This window comes from Engraulis encrasicolus, chromosome 5 (assembly GCF_034702125.1).
Source record: "Engraulis encrasicolus isolate BLACKSEA-1 chromosome 5, IST_EnEncr_1.0, whole genome shotgun sequence".
Taxonomy (NCBI): Eukaryota; Metazoa; Chordata; class Actinopteri; order Clupeiformes; family Engraulidae; genus Engraulis; species Engraulis encrasicolus.
Window position 1 is genome coordinate 25,583,414 of NC_085861.1, and position 16,648 is coordinate 25,600,061.

Consider the following 16,648-nt stretch of genomic DNA (forward strand, 5'->3'; position numbering starts at 1 on the left):
CACATTTAGGCAAGGCCTACTACAGTACCAAAACTGCAGGGCACTTATATCCAATAGTACTACATCAACTTTGTGTGCGCAATTCCAATGCATATTGCTTCTGGGAGATTAACACAAACTTGGACATGAACGCAAGAGCCGCAAGACACCAGGCAAAGAGCCGCATGCGGCTCGAGAGCCGCGGGTTAGCCACCTCTGCTCTAGGGTCTTCAGTGAATCGCTGGTGTGTGTGTCTGATCGAACTCTGCTGTGTGTGTGTCTGATCGAACTCTGCTGTGTGTGTGTCTGGGTGCCTGTAGGGTCTTTGCTGGGCTCAGGCAGAAGCTTCCGGAAGTCTCTGCGGAAGACCCAGCCCATCCACGAGGAAGAGGAGGAGGAACAGCGGCCTCGGAGGCGAGCTGCAGAGGAGGAGGAGGAGGGCCAGGGGGATGCGGACAGGTCAGCCCTGGGCATGGGCTTCATCAGCAGAGACAGCCTGGAGCCTGATGGTGAGCACTGGGGTGAGGTGGGGCGCCTTCCATTCATCTCAGCGGTAGGGGTGTAAATCACAGCCTCCATGACGATATATTCAATATTTATTTCTTAAGGCAGCGATTCGATTGTTTTCGATAACCCACCATACGAGTCCATTGGGTGTCGGTTGGGTGTTAGCATAAAAAAGTGGAAAACCAGAGGTTAACGGTTAGCATAATTCAGTAACAGCATTCAGCATTCAGTAATATGGTTAGGTAATAAAGGTTTTGAATTTACTTTTCCTGTAATGTAACTTTCACATTAAAATGTAGCAATTCTAAAGGACAGATGGGAGGTGTGTGTGTGTGGGGGGGAGACTATTGAATTACATTAACCCGTTAAAGACATGGCCGCTGTTATACATTTCAGGGTTCCCACTGGTGCTTGAATTCCTTGAAAATGCTTGAATTTCAATTAAGTGATTACAAGGTTTTTGAAAATGCTTGAATTTTTGGTGAAGTGCTTGAAAATTCTTGAAATTGTGTCAAGTCAAACTCAGTAAGCCAAATAATAAAAATACATTTGTAAAAATAAATTTTCAAGTAAAGCTTCTTTGCACAAAAATAGACCTGAAGTGTGCGGATTGTCTTCTTTTTATACTGAAAATTCTACTGAATCCTGCACCTTCTAAACAGATGAGCGGTGGCCTATCACAACTAAAAATAAATTTTAAAATTGTTCAGGTACATACAAAATCTGAGGGAGTGAGATGTCAGATGGGATTTGCCATTCCACACCCTAAAACTGATTAAAATGCAGGAAATTGCATCTTAAAAACACATTTTCTGGGGGAGGACCACCATACCCCCTTACCGCGACCTAATAAAGGTGCTGAAAACTGAAAATTTGGTGCTTGAATGTGCTTGAAAAGTGCTAGAATTTGTTCATGAAAAATGTGTGGGAACCCTGAAATTTGCTGTAACCAGACTGGCAATGACCAAGTCATAACGGCCAAGGTACTGGGTAATTTTGTAGTAGAGTAGTAGCCTAGTGTTTTCAATGTCTTTTACAACTTTCCACAGGCGCTACGGTGTGCATTATGGGACTACGCAGACGCACGCTTACGCAGATGCAGATATTGGGTGGTGTGGGGTGAGGGGTGGTGTTGATGGACGGTGTAAGGAATAGGTTTTTTGTGTGCTCTTGTATCATTAATGACTCTGCCCTAGTTGGAGAAGTATGCATAAATGGTATCAACCCATTCATCAAAAGGAAGATAGTTCTAAAATGTCAGCATTTCATATCATAGATGTCATTCATATTTGATATCAATGTCCCATATAATGGTTACCATAACCAGGGCCCCTGACAGCTTTGGCCAACCGGGTAAAAAGTCATTTGAAAGGGCCCCTCACCCAAAACATTCAATGTACTGTACTGTGAACCCAATTCTGGGGCCCCCTCTCCCTGGGCACAACTGACCCATTTGTGCAGGACTCCTCTGCGACTTTTATCCTTCGCATTGCTGAGATTGAATGTTGATGTGCTGATGTTTTTGAAATGAGGTTCACGATTGCTTTCACCTTCGTACAAAAGCACATTTCTCATTCTCCACATGTGCCCTGCTGCACTCTGCAAACTGTAGCCTCCTCTACGTGAGGGAGGTTTATGGTGAGGGGACATGTATGATGATATATATATTCCATATAATAAGCTTTTTCTGAACGGGGAAATAGGGGTGCTCCACCCTCATACCTCCGCGGGTGCGCCCTCACACTTCTTTTTAAAAAAAATAAAAATATAAATTACTTTTTTGAGCGCCCCTAGTAAATTTCTCAGTCACAGGGGCCCGCAACCTGCCATGATGCTTCCTCATGCCAAAAATTCCTAGAAAAAGCCCTGATATATCATACTCCAGCTTTTCAGGGCGTCTTTTTTCAGCATAACTTCAAGTTGAACTTGCCTCTCTAGTAGAATGAGGATAATAATAACAATGACTGGTATCAAATATAATGAATATTTGAAAAGAATAATCCATTAGTCCTTTGAAGAGAGTAATCCATACAACATGCAGCTTCAATAGTTTCACAGGAATAGAAACTTTGGCAAGGTCTGGCTGTGAGAATGGTGTGAGAAATAAAGACCTTTGTTGAATGTTAATGTGACTGTAGGGTAGATAAAATGCATTATACTGAATTATTTGAAAATGCTGCTGGCAAGAGGTATACTTCGTAATTATAATAATTTAAAAAAAACCACAAGGAGCTCAGTCAAGTGATTGTGTAGTTTAACCCCTTACCGCAGAGCCTATGTTATAACCTCACCGTCCAAAATTGTAATGGCTATCTTAATCTGTTACAAACCGCTCTCAGTAATGTCTAGGCAATGTTGTTATGATGTAATTGAGCGTTTTCAGCAAATGATGAATAGGCCCACCGGTGACCCCATCTGCACTAAGAGGCTATGGAAGCAGTAATTAGAAATGAACAAAACTAGAATTATTTTAAAATTATTATTATGATTCAACTATTATTATTAATTAGCATTATTTTTTTATTTATTCATTTTTATGAAAGCAGACAAGCCATTCAAAAGACTCCCACAAGCCGTGCCAAGTTGATAATAAGTAATTATTGTTAGTCATACCCAACTATGAATTCATTAAGTGCATTTTGAACGGTGTACCTTTTCGAATCGCCTCGCTATTATGTGTCACACAATACTGTTAACAGTTCACTTGCAGTCCTTTACACTCCATAATTATTGTAATGACCTGTAATTGAGTGTGCAATGCATACGCACAGTATAATGGGCAATGACGGGGCAGGGACTGGAGGTAACTAAGGACAGACCAAACAGACATGGTAAAAGAGTTAATCTGTAGAGTGCCTGTAGACAAGTGATTGGCGGTTGTCTAACCTTTTCACCGTTTTATCTGTTTCACTCGTTGTGAGCGACCGAATTGTCTGCAGTACCATGCACCGGGTAGTGGTTGTAAAGTGGACATATCCTGTGTGATGAGAGAGAAGGGGGGTGGGGGGTGGTTGGTGGAAGAGGGGCAGAGAGGCAGAGAGGCAGAGAGGCTTTCCTCCTGCTGATTGGTGTAGATGCAGGCCCTTGGCCTTTCAGTCAATTTGGAGCACGCTTTGAAAAGTATAGACATTATCGAGAAAGCCTTCAGGAACACACACTGTGTGTGTGTATGTGTGTGTGTGTGTGTGTGTGTGTTGTTTGCCTGGCTGTTTTCATGAGAAATCTTGTCATTATTCTCCCATAACCTTGCAGTGTTCACATAGTTGTCTTTATGGATTTATCACTGTCATTGTATTAAATGATTGACTAGTCATCAGTGTGCAGCTTTAGGATGTTTCTCATGTATTTCTTTCTTGTGTGTGTGTATATGTGGGTGAGCACACATCTGTGTGTCTGTGTTTGAGTTTCTTTCTTTCTTTCTTTCTTTCTTTCTTTCTTTCTTTCTTTCTTTCTTTCTTTCTTTCTTTCTTTCTTTCTTTCTGTGCTGTGTGGTCTCTGGTCCACTCTGTGTGTGGTGTGTGTGCGTGTGTGTGTGTCCAGACTCTGTATTGGCGTCGGGTCCTATAGATGCTGTGGTGCGTTCCGGTCTGGACACCCTGGAGGAGGAAGAGGAGGAGAGGCGTCGTTTCTTCGCTCGCCTGGAGGGCGGCGCCAACTCCACCATCGACTACTCACGACTCAACCGCGAGCTGGACTCCACTGGATCCACCCTCACCACCCTACCCAGGTATACACAGACACACACACACACGCACGCGCGCTTGCGTGCGCACTAGAGACCGACCGATATGGGTTTTTCTAAGGCCGATTCCGATACCAATATTTTGTGGTCAGTCAGCCGATGGCCGATGTGACCAGACGATTTTTCGGGCCGATTTTTAGGGCCGATATGCTATCGTATTATACTTAATTGACATGAATAAAATATCAATTGCATCCTCTTTGTTAAAATTTCACTTGTCCGTTACTATATTTTAGAGTGAAACATCACACTGTTGGTCACCAGCATTGATCAATCCAAGAAGATAGCTGCCCGCAGCTGTGCCCGACTTAAAATCGGCGCGGCCAAATATGAAAATCGGCCGATGCCGATTTATTAAAAAATAGCAAAAATCGTCTGATTAATCGGTCGGTCTCTAGTGCGCACCACGTATGACAGCGCTACTAATTGCGACATGTAACAACTGTTTGTTACACAAGACCGCACAGTACATAATGGAGACAGTCTGTTCCCAGAATTAAATCAATGCCACGAGATGGGTGCAGACAATAGGGTGTGTGTGTGTGTGTGTGTGTGTGTGTGTGTGTGTGTGTGTGTGTGTGTGTGTGTGTGTGTGTGTGTGTGTGTGTGTGTGTGTGTGTGTGTGTGTGTGTGTGTGTGTGTGTGTGTGTGTGTGTGTGTGTGTGTGTGTGTGTGTGTGTGTATTCACATTTGTGTTCTTACTGCCTACCTTTTTGCTGTGCACTGATTGAAGACGTCACAGGTTGACATTCCCTTAACTTCAACAAGCGATCTTCAGTTCTGTGTCGTGTCCTCCTGTGTTCAAAGCTAGAATCCTTTTTACCACAACTGAAAATGTAATCCTTGAGCAAAAGTGTGTCCATATCCGTGTCTGTGTGCTGTCGGATGTGTGCGCGTGTGCCTGCATTTGTGTTTTGTGTGTATATGGCTGCAAGAGATATGAGGGTAAGGAGAGAGATGTCACCTTTGGGCAAATACATCTGCTATTTTGTGGATGTGTATTTATTTCTGTATTGTTCAATGATGGTTGTATAGAGAGTGCTGCGTCCTTCCAAAAAAGGTTTGCACAACTGAAATCTTTTTTGTGTGTGTTTGTGTCTCTTAAAGCTTTTGATTTGCTCCCTTCCAATTCACCTTCACCTTGTATAATTGTCTATTTTTACAGTACATGTGTGCTGCTGACAGTACAGATAAAGGCCATATCTTTTTTGTTTTTCTGATGTGGTTGCCTAGCATACATCAGTTTAATAAGCAAAGGACTGTTGTGTTCAGTTGAGTCATATCAAGGATTTTTTGGCGGGCCTTGTCATGTAAGGAGTGACGTCATTGATCAGGGTTTTTTTTTTATATCTCGCAAAAAGAGGACAGTTCCAAGATCATTATCACAGATTTGGTAATCGGCAAAAAGGGATAAGCCCCTCCAAAAGTTCCTCGGCCTAGTAGGCTGACAGCGGGAAAACTGTGAATATCTATGTATTCCACAGAGCTGGTGCGACACCGAGGCAAGAGGACAGGAGGAACTAGTTTGGTTTCCACCCATGGCCTGGTCTTTTAACACATTGATGCTTGATGTTGCAGTAGCATTGACCCTGGTGCCTGGAGGTGCATGACACATTCAGGCTCATGAGATTTGAGATATTTTTTTTATTAAAATGTTGGCATGTTAGAGCTGAATGAACACATTGTAACGAAGGATCAGTGTCTTAGCATTTAAATGCAACTTATTTAATGTTTTATGTGCTTCAGAGGCTGAGCTATTTAGGTTTTTATAGGCTGAGGGCAACTTTCATTTTTGCAGGTGCTTCAGGCATTTTTGCAGATGCTTCAGGCACCAATGGGTTAAGACGTGTATGTGTCTAGACTTCTCTGACAGAGGCCCACTTAAATAAGGGTTGTGTTATTCTACTGTGAGCATGCATGACTCATCCGTCTGACCGCCGTTTGCAGGAGAACAGCTTTGCCCGAGGAGACAAAAGTGGAGGTGGAGGAGGAGGAGGAGAAGGAGAAGGAGAGCAAACCACCTGATGCCCAGAAAGCCTCTCCAGGTTTCTCTCTCTCTCTCTCTCTCACACACACACACACACACACACACACACACACACACACACACACACACACACACACACACACACACACACACACACACACACACACACACACACACACACACACACACACATTTACTGGCAATCATACTGCTGTTCTCTCATTCATAAAAGTGCACACACTCAGTGATAGGGCTGGGTAAAATAATACATTTAATCGATAATCGATTGATTTCATTTAAGATTCACATAATCGATTCACAGGGCACAAAACCGATTTATTGGTACTTTTTCTTTTTGTTCTTTTTGTTTAATTTAGGTCTATGGAAAATACCCAGTAGGTATTATTAGTCAATTAGGCCTAGGCCTGCTTATTACAAATTAGCAATCTGTTAAAGGACCAGTTCAGTCAATTTCAGCATGCAGTTGTAATGCTCACACTACCCTGGACTTGTCAGTACCTGAGTTTTTTTTCTCTTCTTCTTCAGCCTTTTCTGAGATCCTGGTCATTGTAATGGGGGCAGCGCTTTGTTTACATTTCAAAATAACATTTTTATTTATTCCCAAAAACATTCAAAAGGTTATGCAACATCAACAACAACTAGCAAACAGCGGTACCTTTTGGGGAAATATTTGGAGTAGGCCTATTTTTTAAAAAATTCAAATGTAAACAAATGCTGCCCCCATTAGAATAGCACAGATCTCGGAAAAGGCTGAGCCGAAAAATGTGGCATCACTGGGTACTGACAAGTCAAGGGTAGCGTGAGCAATACAACGGCATATTGAAATTGACTGAACTGGTCCATTAACACTGTCAAGCCACAGCCCTTTGACATTTTTATATAAAAATAGTCTACAGCCTCTTTTGGGGGAAATCCTGTCACCAAGAAAGGAACGGATTGAATCGATTCGGATTGAACCGAATCGAATCGTGATTAATCGATTCAAAGCCCTAAGAATCGAAATCGAATCAATGCAGGAACATGGCTGCGATACTCAGCCCTACTCAGTGACATTCAAACAATGTTGATTTCTCCTTCGACTCAGTTCATTTTGTTGACACATACTTTTTGTTGTACAGGACAATGGGGCACCTAAGTCACGGCCTCTACTTCCTGGTTCATGGGGCAGAGGGAGTCAAAAAATGATAACTGGGCTTGAAAATGAGTGATTTTTGGATTTGTGATGCATAGGTGGAGGTCCAAGGTTTGGATTGGTGTCAAAAAAACACTAATTTTCAAGCCCAGTAATTATTTTTTGACTCCCCCTGCCCCATGAACCAGGAAGTAGAGGGCGTGACTTAGGTGCCCCATTGCCTCCTGGTGAAATTGATGATTCATGTTGCACATACCGGTACATAGGTCCTGTTTTTCACTCTGAGTCAGTAATTGTGAGTGTTTGATGCAGTGTCTGAAACTGCAGTGTCTTCACAGATCTCTCGTAAAATTGTCATCGCAAATCTAGTCTTTTCTAATAGTGCATGCGAATAATCGCTGGCTTGTGCAAAGCCAGCACATCCAAGCATCTGACTTGGATGCAGGACCACAATGACATGGACAAATAAAAGACAAAAAAAGTCCACTCCCCGAAGCGGACTTTCTTCGTCTTTTATTTGGCAATGCACAAGTACACCCATTCATAAACAGGCTCGCTACCGGGGCCATATGTGGCCAGGGTCATATTCCAACTCTACCCATTTCTCTCTCCTACTCGTTTCTGGCCTCTTCTTCACTGTCCTATCCAATGAGGGCATAAAAATCCCACAAAAAATGTTCATAATGGTGAATCAAGTCGATTGAAACATTGATGTTGTGGAGTTGATTGGCCGTTGCAGGCGAAATTCACTCCTCATTTGCATAATATTAAACTTGTCTCAATATTTTTTGCTTTGCTTCGCCCTTGTTCCCTTGTATTCATAGGCATGAATGGCGAATTTGGCTTCGCTTTGCTAAATTCTCTTGTATGTGTTCCCAGCATGAGTGCCCAGGCACAAAAACATAGCACCATACCCACCAGCCACTCTTGAAGTAACTGTAGATACACAAATAAAGCTAAACACTAGTGCACAAGGCAGTGAACTCAGGTCAGTATTGGCAGCATTGAAAAAAAAACATATGCAAGGCACAGGATAGTTATTGGAAGTTTCACCTTCGGGGCCGTTTATACAAGGACGCGAGGTGAAACGTAAAAATATTTTATCCAAAGTGCCTTTCGTTTACATGGCAAGCCCGCCATCGGGCCTTGAAGATGCAAAAATCTGAAGACTCCTCTCAGAGAAAAGACGACACGGGTCGAATGTCCATTTAAACTGCAAAAAAGGCAAAAACATGTCCACGTCCCATACACTTTCACGTCACACCTCTCCATATTCTTGCGTCTTCAGGCCCCGACCGCAAGGTTACAGTGTAACGAAAAACACTTCAGATGATATATTTTGTTATTCCTTTCCACTCGCAATTGTCGTGCGTGCGTGCGTGCGTGTGTCTGACTGACTGACTGACTGACTGACTGCTGTTTGATTTCCTCAGGTGGCTCCGGAGACTACAGTGATGACTTTGATGAGGACGAGGCCAGCCAAGGAGCCAAGAAGTCACCAGAGTTGGTAAGGACACACACAGACACACAGAGACACAGAGACAAACCATGCCATGTTTATCTTTGACCTTTACCAGACAGCCACATATAAAATCCATATTTTCGAAGAACAGTAGGGAAATGCTGCTAGCGAGTGCTAGAAGCCACTCCACTAATGGCCTTTGCTCTTTTTCCGCTTCATGCTCATACAGTGCAACCGGAAAGTATTCACAGCGCTTCACTTTTCCCGCATTTTATTATGTTACAGCTAGGGGTGGTACGGTTCACAAATGTCACGGTTCGGTCCATATCACGGTTCTGTTTTTTTGTTTTGTTTTTTTTAATAAAATGTATTATATAAAAATTTGAATGAAAATGTAAGCTTATCATGGGTATGTTGAATTTGACTTCATTTAACCCAACTGAAAGAGGAAAGATATCAATGATTTTAAAGATCGCCTCTCAACGTTATTTCATTAATACTGCCGTGTTCCCCAATGTTATTGAATGTGTTACGCGTTGGTCCTGTTTTAAAAAACGCTCTGGTTGCTTTGTTTCAAGACGTTTTTGCAAGCTGGCAAGGTGGCTTGTGGAGAAACGAGAGAGTGTTCCGTGTTTCATGTGGAAATGCGTCTCTGATTGGCTCACTCCTCCTGCTCTCGAAGAAACGCGTCTCTGATTGGCTCAGTCCTCCAGTTCTTGGAGAGAATGTAATGGGAAACAGAGTCGCCACTTCCCCGGGTGGTACTGCACTATAGGGGCGCCAGTGGAGGCGTGCAGGCTCCATTCAGGGCTGTGCTCTTTCGACAGCGACCCCTAGGCTTGCTGCAGGCACGGAGCAACCAGAGTGAGCTGGCTTTATGTATGAGGCTTTGTGCTGTGTGTGTACCTGAGAGTAGCAACCAGCTGATAGCTAAGCTAAGCTATGTTTCGGGCCACCAGACGTTGCTTGTTTTGAAAACAAGCAGAAAAAAATTACTCGACATGTTTTTAGATAAATGGGTCGATATAAACCTTTGTGGGCAACGCCTTCTTTCGACGTGACGAAACACAGAAAGGCTTTCGTGATTCGCTCGTTTCTCTGCATTATTTATGTAAATTGGGAAACACCGGGAAACACAGCCAGGAGAGTTGACGCACCGCTATGAGAGCCTTGCAAATGAGTTTAACTTGGAGTGACCGTCCGATCTTCGAAAGGAGTGAGTAAAACTGAGTTTTATCGGAAGTTGGCCTTTAACATGCTTCCATTTATTTCACAAAAAGGGAGAACTAAGTCCTAACTTTTAAGTTGACAAATATTCAAATATTACATGCTATAACACATTTGACGTGTAAAAATAAAACAGCTACACTCATGTAGGTAATGGGACCATTAGGTCAGTGTAGTATGACTATTTTGGTTAATGACACACTGAGAACGAATTGGACTTTTATTTTGATACCGCTTTCTGCGAGTTTTGCGCTTATGAATCAGTTGCTTCCTATCATGAAACTGCCGGCCGTGAGAAGCATAGAAGTAAAATCAGAAGTCAAATTCAATTTTAAGTGAACAAGTGATAGGGTTATGTTATGTTAAAATGTGAAAGTTAAGGTAACAAATAATTTTAAAAGATCGTTTTTTAGAAGTGTATGCACAAGAATGTTTCACAAAACTCCTGTGAAGCTGAGCCTTTTAAAACAGTCAATTTTTATTTTTGTTATAGTGTTAAACATCAATGTTAACTAGGCAACAGCACAAAGTCCCCTTCCGTCCATCAGAGTTTAACTAGCTACATATAATTAGGCCTACAGTTGATTGCAGTTAAGGACAGCACAGTGAATCTGATGGATATGTTCAATTATCTCACATTTTGCCGTCCGGAATCCCCATTCAATGCCACGTGGATATAGCCTACACTAGGCTACTGTAACGTAAGTCATAGTCTACGTTGTTCTGCTAATCTGTCATTGTTTGTAAATTCATGTTCATTTAATTTAAAATGGTCAGCATAAAGGCTGGGAACAGACACTTGCGCTAACGTGGAGAGAGAGGGGGGAGAGGGTGACGCTACTGACCGACCTGCACTTTGTAGGCTACTGTAGCCTAGTCAGCTGACGCATGCTGTTACATTATGTCTTTCAGTTGGATAGAAATCAGTCTTTCCACACTCAATATCCTACGTAGTCTTTGTGTTTTATGCTTGTAAAAGTAGTAGGATTTTAATAGCGTCGTCCGCCGGTGGTCACTCTATTTTTTATTTTTTTTTGAAACCGTGGGCACCGTGCGGTTGCCCACTACCCCGTTCCGTGACATGCAAACCGTACGGTCTCGGTTTGCAACGCAAACCGTACCATGCCTAGTTACAGCCTTATTCCAAATTGTATTAAATTAATCTCCGTCGTCAAAATGTAACATAAATACCTCATTATGACCATGCTAAAAAAACAGGTCGAGAGTTTTTGGAAATGTATTGAAATTAAAACAAAAAGAAATCATATTTACATAAGTATTCACAGCCTTTGCTTAATACTTGGCATACTTACCTTTGGCAGCAACTACATTCATTTTTTGAAAACGGATTAAAAGGGAGGTCATCGGTGTGTGTTTCAACCTTTCTTTACGTTGAAATTTTACATTTTGAGTCTGCACCTGGCTAAAATAGATGGGTGTGTGAGTTTTGAATGAAATCCTATGGAGAGTGTCATGGTCTGCTTCTATAGTCACAGTGCATGTTGACATGCATGTTTCTTTAGGTGTAATTCAGATTTCCAATGTTGACTGCATTCATGCGTCACCAAACCATGTCAGTCCCACTACCATGCTTGACTAGCCAGATGATGCACTTTTTTGGTAAAATTCACTTGTTTACCACCACACATGCTTGACGCCATCTAAAGAAAATTTGTTTGTCCCTTTTAATCCCTTTTCATTTCGAAATGAAAAAATGAATGTAGTTGCTGCCAAACGTGGTTCTACAAAGTATTAAGCAAAGGCTGGGAATACTTTCCGGATGCACTCTAAATCATGACTCACCGTCGCTGTTTCAGCCATTGAACCTCAATCCAAGCGAGCGTTTCAAAGTGACCACAGAATGTGTTTTAGCTAAATCAAATGAAAAGGGGTAGACGGCCATAATGAGAGGCCATAGAGCTGCGGTATGTAGCCTTATGTGAGAGTCCTGATTCATCCTCTTTGCCTTCTTTCATCTGTGCCTGCCTGGGATTCTGCAAAGAGGTTCACAAAGATTTTTCTTTGAGTTTTAGAAATGTACTTTTTCATTCATCTCCTGTTGGCACTGTTTTGTCAACTTCTGTGTGTGTGTATTTATATCTTTATACTGTATTTACGTCATGGATGCCACAGTGTTACAAAAATCCATTTACTAATGCACTATAAAAATCACTAGTTTTATGAAGGGACTGAAGTGGTGTACCCGTTGGTACACCATGAAGTACCACATGTGATGGAGCTCATCTTGCACCTGTTCACCCCCCTCGGGGATCGAACGTGCGATCTCGTCAACTACAACAGTCCGGCAATGGGAGACACAGTACGATACCGCTGGGCCAAGAGACTAGTCTCTCGGCCCAACGGCACGAGACTGTATGAGGCTATCGGAGGAGGTTTACCAACGTCCGGACCACGCCAACTCTATGCTAGTTAGCCTCCGTTACACACACTTGGTCAGGTAGGTCAGGGGTTCCCAAACTTAACCATGACAAGGCCCCCCATATACTGACATGGACTGTGCACCACCTTTGACAGCCATAGTCTATCTATGTCTTTGTGTCCCCTTTGTGCCCCACAGGGATATATAAAAAATAACAACAATAGTAGTGATGCTCGGAGATGCAGCAGCTTATTATAATGCAGTTCTTGACTGATGAGAATATTTGAGCTTTTTTATTATTTATTTTGGTATACATCATTCTTTTTTTGTTTCTGTTTTGTGCCATACTTTTTCTTCCAAATTACAGCGCCCCGCCTAGTACCCCTTGGCGGCCCCCAGGGGGTCCCCGGCCCCGCACTTTGAAAACCACTGCACTAGTGGGCACTCTTAGGTTTCTGCTATGTGCTGCCATGACAACTGCCTGTGTCTGTGTCCAGGTTGAAAGGGCACCGTTGGGGATTTTTTTCTGCTGTGCCCTTTGGTGAGGTTGAAGGCCAGAGGAACAGATGTCTGGATGTGTGGCAGTAGACAGACATGATTGCCGTCTCCTTTTTGTCTTCTGGGTATTAGTGCAGTGGGATTAGGAGTGGTGGGTGTCTAGTGGGGTGGGTGGCAGGCTGAAGAACAGAGATGTTGTCTGGATGCAGGGGAGTGGAATACTGGTCCAATAATACCTTTACTTACCGGTAGTTTTTTTTGTACATGAAAATGTGATTCAGTCTTCAATCTTGGCGATACAAGTCTTGAGTCTTAGATGAAATGGAAAGATGAATGGAGTTAATGAATGATGTGCTCTTTCTACGCTGCTCTTGGTTATGGAAGGAGTTGAAGGTGAAGTTGAATTGACGTGGTTATCTCTTCATCTCCCTTTCAGACTCCAGATAGGCCTGGGATGCTCGCTAAAGGTAACATTCTTTCCTTTCCCCACAGTGTTGTGTACGTGTAATGTGCATGCGCATTAGGGCTGGGTAAAATAATCGAGTTAATCAATAATCTACCGAATCGAATCGAAATTCACATAATCGATTCGCAGGGCACAAAATCGATTTTTTTTTTGTTCTTTTTCTTTTTGTTCTTTTTGTTTAATTTAGGTCTATGGAAAATACCCAGTAGGTATTAGTCAATTAGGCCTAGGCCTACTTATTACAAATTAGCAATCTGTTAACACTGTCAAGCCACAGCCCTTTGACATTTTTATATAATAAAAATAGGCAACAGCATCCTTTGGGGGAAATCCTGGCACCAAGAAGGGAACGGATTGAATAGATTCGGAATGAATCGAATCGAATCGTGATTAATCGATTCAAAGCCCTAAGAATCAAAATCGAATCGATACAGGAACATGGCTGCAATACCCAGCCCTAATGCGCATACTTAAAAAACAGGATATTTCTGCCTTAGGCTAAAGGACATTGTTTGCCTTACTGTATCTTGGTTTGTGTGTATGAAGGATGGGAACAGACATGCCGTTTGAGAAGAGGTGTGTGTGTGTGTGTGTGTGTGTGTGTGTGTGTGTGTGTGTGTGTGTGTGTGTGTGTGTGTGTGTGTGTGTGTGTGTGTGTGTGTGTGTGTGTGTGTGTGTGTGTGTGTGTGTGTGTGTGTGTGTGTGTGTGTGTGTGTGTACACATGGATGCATGTACACGTATGCGTGTCAGAGAGACATTTTCACCTGTAGCATTTCATTTGTGTGTGTGTGTGTGTGTGTTTGTGAGCGTCCATGTGTGTGTGTACATGCCAGATAGCATTTGAGTACTGCATGCATGTGCGTGTGTTTGTGCGTGTGTTTGTGTGTGTGTGTGTGTGTGTGTGCGTGTGCATACATACTATGTGTCTAACATGTTTTCGTTGCCTTTAGTGTCACTTCATGACTCATTCAACTCTGGGGATGAGGCAGTGCACCCGGCAGAACACTCTGAGAACAGCAGCAGAAATGAGGAAGAGGAGGAAGAGGAAGAGGAGATGGAGGAGAAGAAGGAGGAGGTGGTAAAGGAGGATAATAAGCCGGCGGGGAAGGAGGATGAGGAGGAAGAACATGCTGCCGAAGCCCCCGCAGGTTTGCCATAATGGACTCTTGATTGGCCTGTCATTATTATTATTGTTGTGTGTTTGTATTGTCGTCTATTATTATTGACAATAATCGCTTTTCTCTCTCTACTCTTACTCTGACCACACACGCGCACACACACACACACACACACACACACACACACACACACACACACACACACACACACACAGGTGTGTCGTACGGGCAGAGTGGGGCCAGTGAGGTGGAGGCCTTGCAGGAGGCGTACAAGCAGCTGAGCCACCTGGAGGAGTCGGAGGTCAAAGATCAAAGTTCATTAGTGGGACCGCTGGGAGGAGGCACTGGGAACACCCTGTCTTCATTAATGCCCCCCCTGACCTCCACACTGAAACCTGTCTCCACCACAGAATCAGGTAGGGTGCACGCCCGCACGCACACACCCACACACAGACATGCTCATACGCACATGCTCACACGTAACACTTTGTCTCCATCATTGCTTCTTTTCACCTCGACACTCAAAGCAGTCTCGACCACAGAATGATATGAGACGCACGCACGCACGCACGCACGCACGCACGCACGCACGCACGCACGCACGCACGCACCCATGCCTATCTGTCCCTCAGAAATAACTTTATTGATTAGAAGGTTTAAAAGCCGACGTTGCTATTTACTGGTTTCGTATCACACTGGATGACATTAGCCGTCCTGAGTCTTTTCATCTGTCTGAGAAAAATGTCGCAAAATGGTTATTTTCTGTTATTTCTGTTATTGTCTGCTTCTACTGCATTTCGAAACCTAGCTATTTCTCAACGGCAGCCATGGTTCAAAAGATGGGGAAAGCATGTCCAAATTCGCTTATTATTGAGTTAGAGGTGGAAGACAGTGGACGAGGAAGTTTGGTCCAATTAGGGCAAACAAGCACAAACTTTCAGAATGGTCTCATTAGCAGAGCACACACACACACACACACACACACACACACACACACACACACACACACACACACACACACACACACACACACACACACACACACACACACACACACACACACACACACAGATGCTTTTGGGATCTTATTATCTGTTAAACCCACACACACATTCTCACATACGTTGTCTACGTACACCGTACACAAACACACACCTCCTTACACATTAACAATTTGACACACACACATTTCTCATGAGATTAAATAATAGAAAATGGGATGAAACGTGTTGGAGATTCACTGGCTGTTGAAAAAGATGGTTGTACTTGGCTTTTTTTGGGTTGCAGACCTGCCCACTGCTGAGGAACTGATGCGCCCCATTGGTCCAGACTCCAGCTTCACCCGCGGCTTTTCCCTTCAACCCGTCAGGTTGGTATGAACCTACCCTGGTATTAGAAAGGGCACTAATACACAATCCCCCCTTCTCCACTAGTTTGGTTCTGGTAATGGCCCCAGTGCTAATGCTGTGCTATCTCTGGTCAAGTGTACAGGCATCTACTCTGGCCTTTTCAAAAAGGGCTCTGTTGCACGCCTCAAGTTTTACAGGTGCGTACAGTACGATATTACCCCAGATAGGTTGACATTTAAGTGTAAGAAAGATCCCGCACCCTGACGCTTAAATGTAACGTTTCGGTCATCCTTTACTTAACCGGAAGAAGGTTGGATGACCAAAATGTTTTGCATTAAAGTTTCTTGCTGGTGGAATGGACAGTGTGCGGCCTGCATTTTTACAGGTTTTTACATCTCAACATTGTGGTTCAGACTAGCAACCCACCAGCAGCTCTCACTTGCCAGTTGAAACGAGCAGTTCCAACAAGAAGTTCCAACTTGCACACTGCTGATGGCGCAGAGACGAGACGAGCCGAGCTACATTAATACTTGAAGACAAAGAAGAGAATCACCGGAGCATCTTCACATGTCGAAATGTTTTAATGGGTCGTTTGGTCAAAACGTTAGTCTTGGCACTTGCCCAATTATAAAACAGTATTTTTTTCACATCTGAGGAAGCTCCGGTGAGACTCTTCTTTGTCTGCAATTACTAATCCTTTCCTGTGACGCACCAGATTGTGAAGTACAGGAGCGTGTAGGGTATCTCACTTTTCCACGCTACCTTAAAGGGCTATGCCA

At 43.3% G+C, this 16,648-nt stretch overlaps 1 protein-coding gene across 2 annotated transcripts in view; it reads left to right on the forward strand.

Annotated features, from left to right (window-relative positions):
* The window catches only part of cep162 (centrosomal protein 162), a 113,732-nt gene that overhangs the window by 9,915 nt on the left and 87,169 nt on the right, over positions 1-16,648 (forward strand). For both annotated transcript variants that reach the window (XM_063199016.1, XM_063199017.1), the window contains exons 4-11: positions 300-488; positions 4,027-4,213; positions 6,176-6,273; positions 8,802-8,875; positions 13,372-13,402; positions 14,353-14,550; positions 14,736-14,936; positions 15,808-15,889. In XM_063199016.1, the coding sequence (XP_063055086.1) occupies positions 300-488; positions 4,027-4,213; positions 6,176-6,273; positions 8,802-8,875; positions 13,372-13,402; positions 14,353-14,550; positions 14,736-14,936; positions 15,808-15,889 (1,060 nt within the window). The remainder of the gene's footprint in view (positions 1-299; positions 489-4,026; positions 4,214-6,175; positions 6,274-8,801; positions 8,876-13,371; positions 13,403-14,352; positions 14,551-14,735; positions 14,937-15,807; positions 15,890-16,648) is intronic.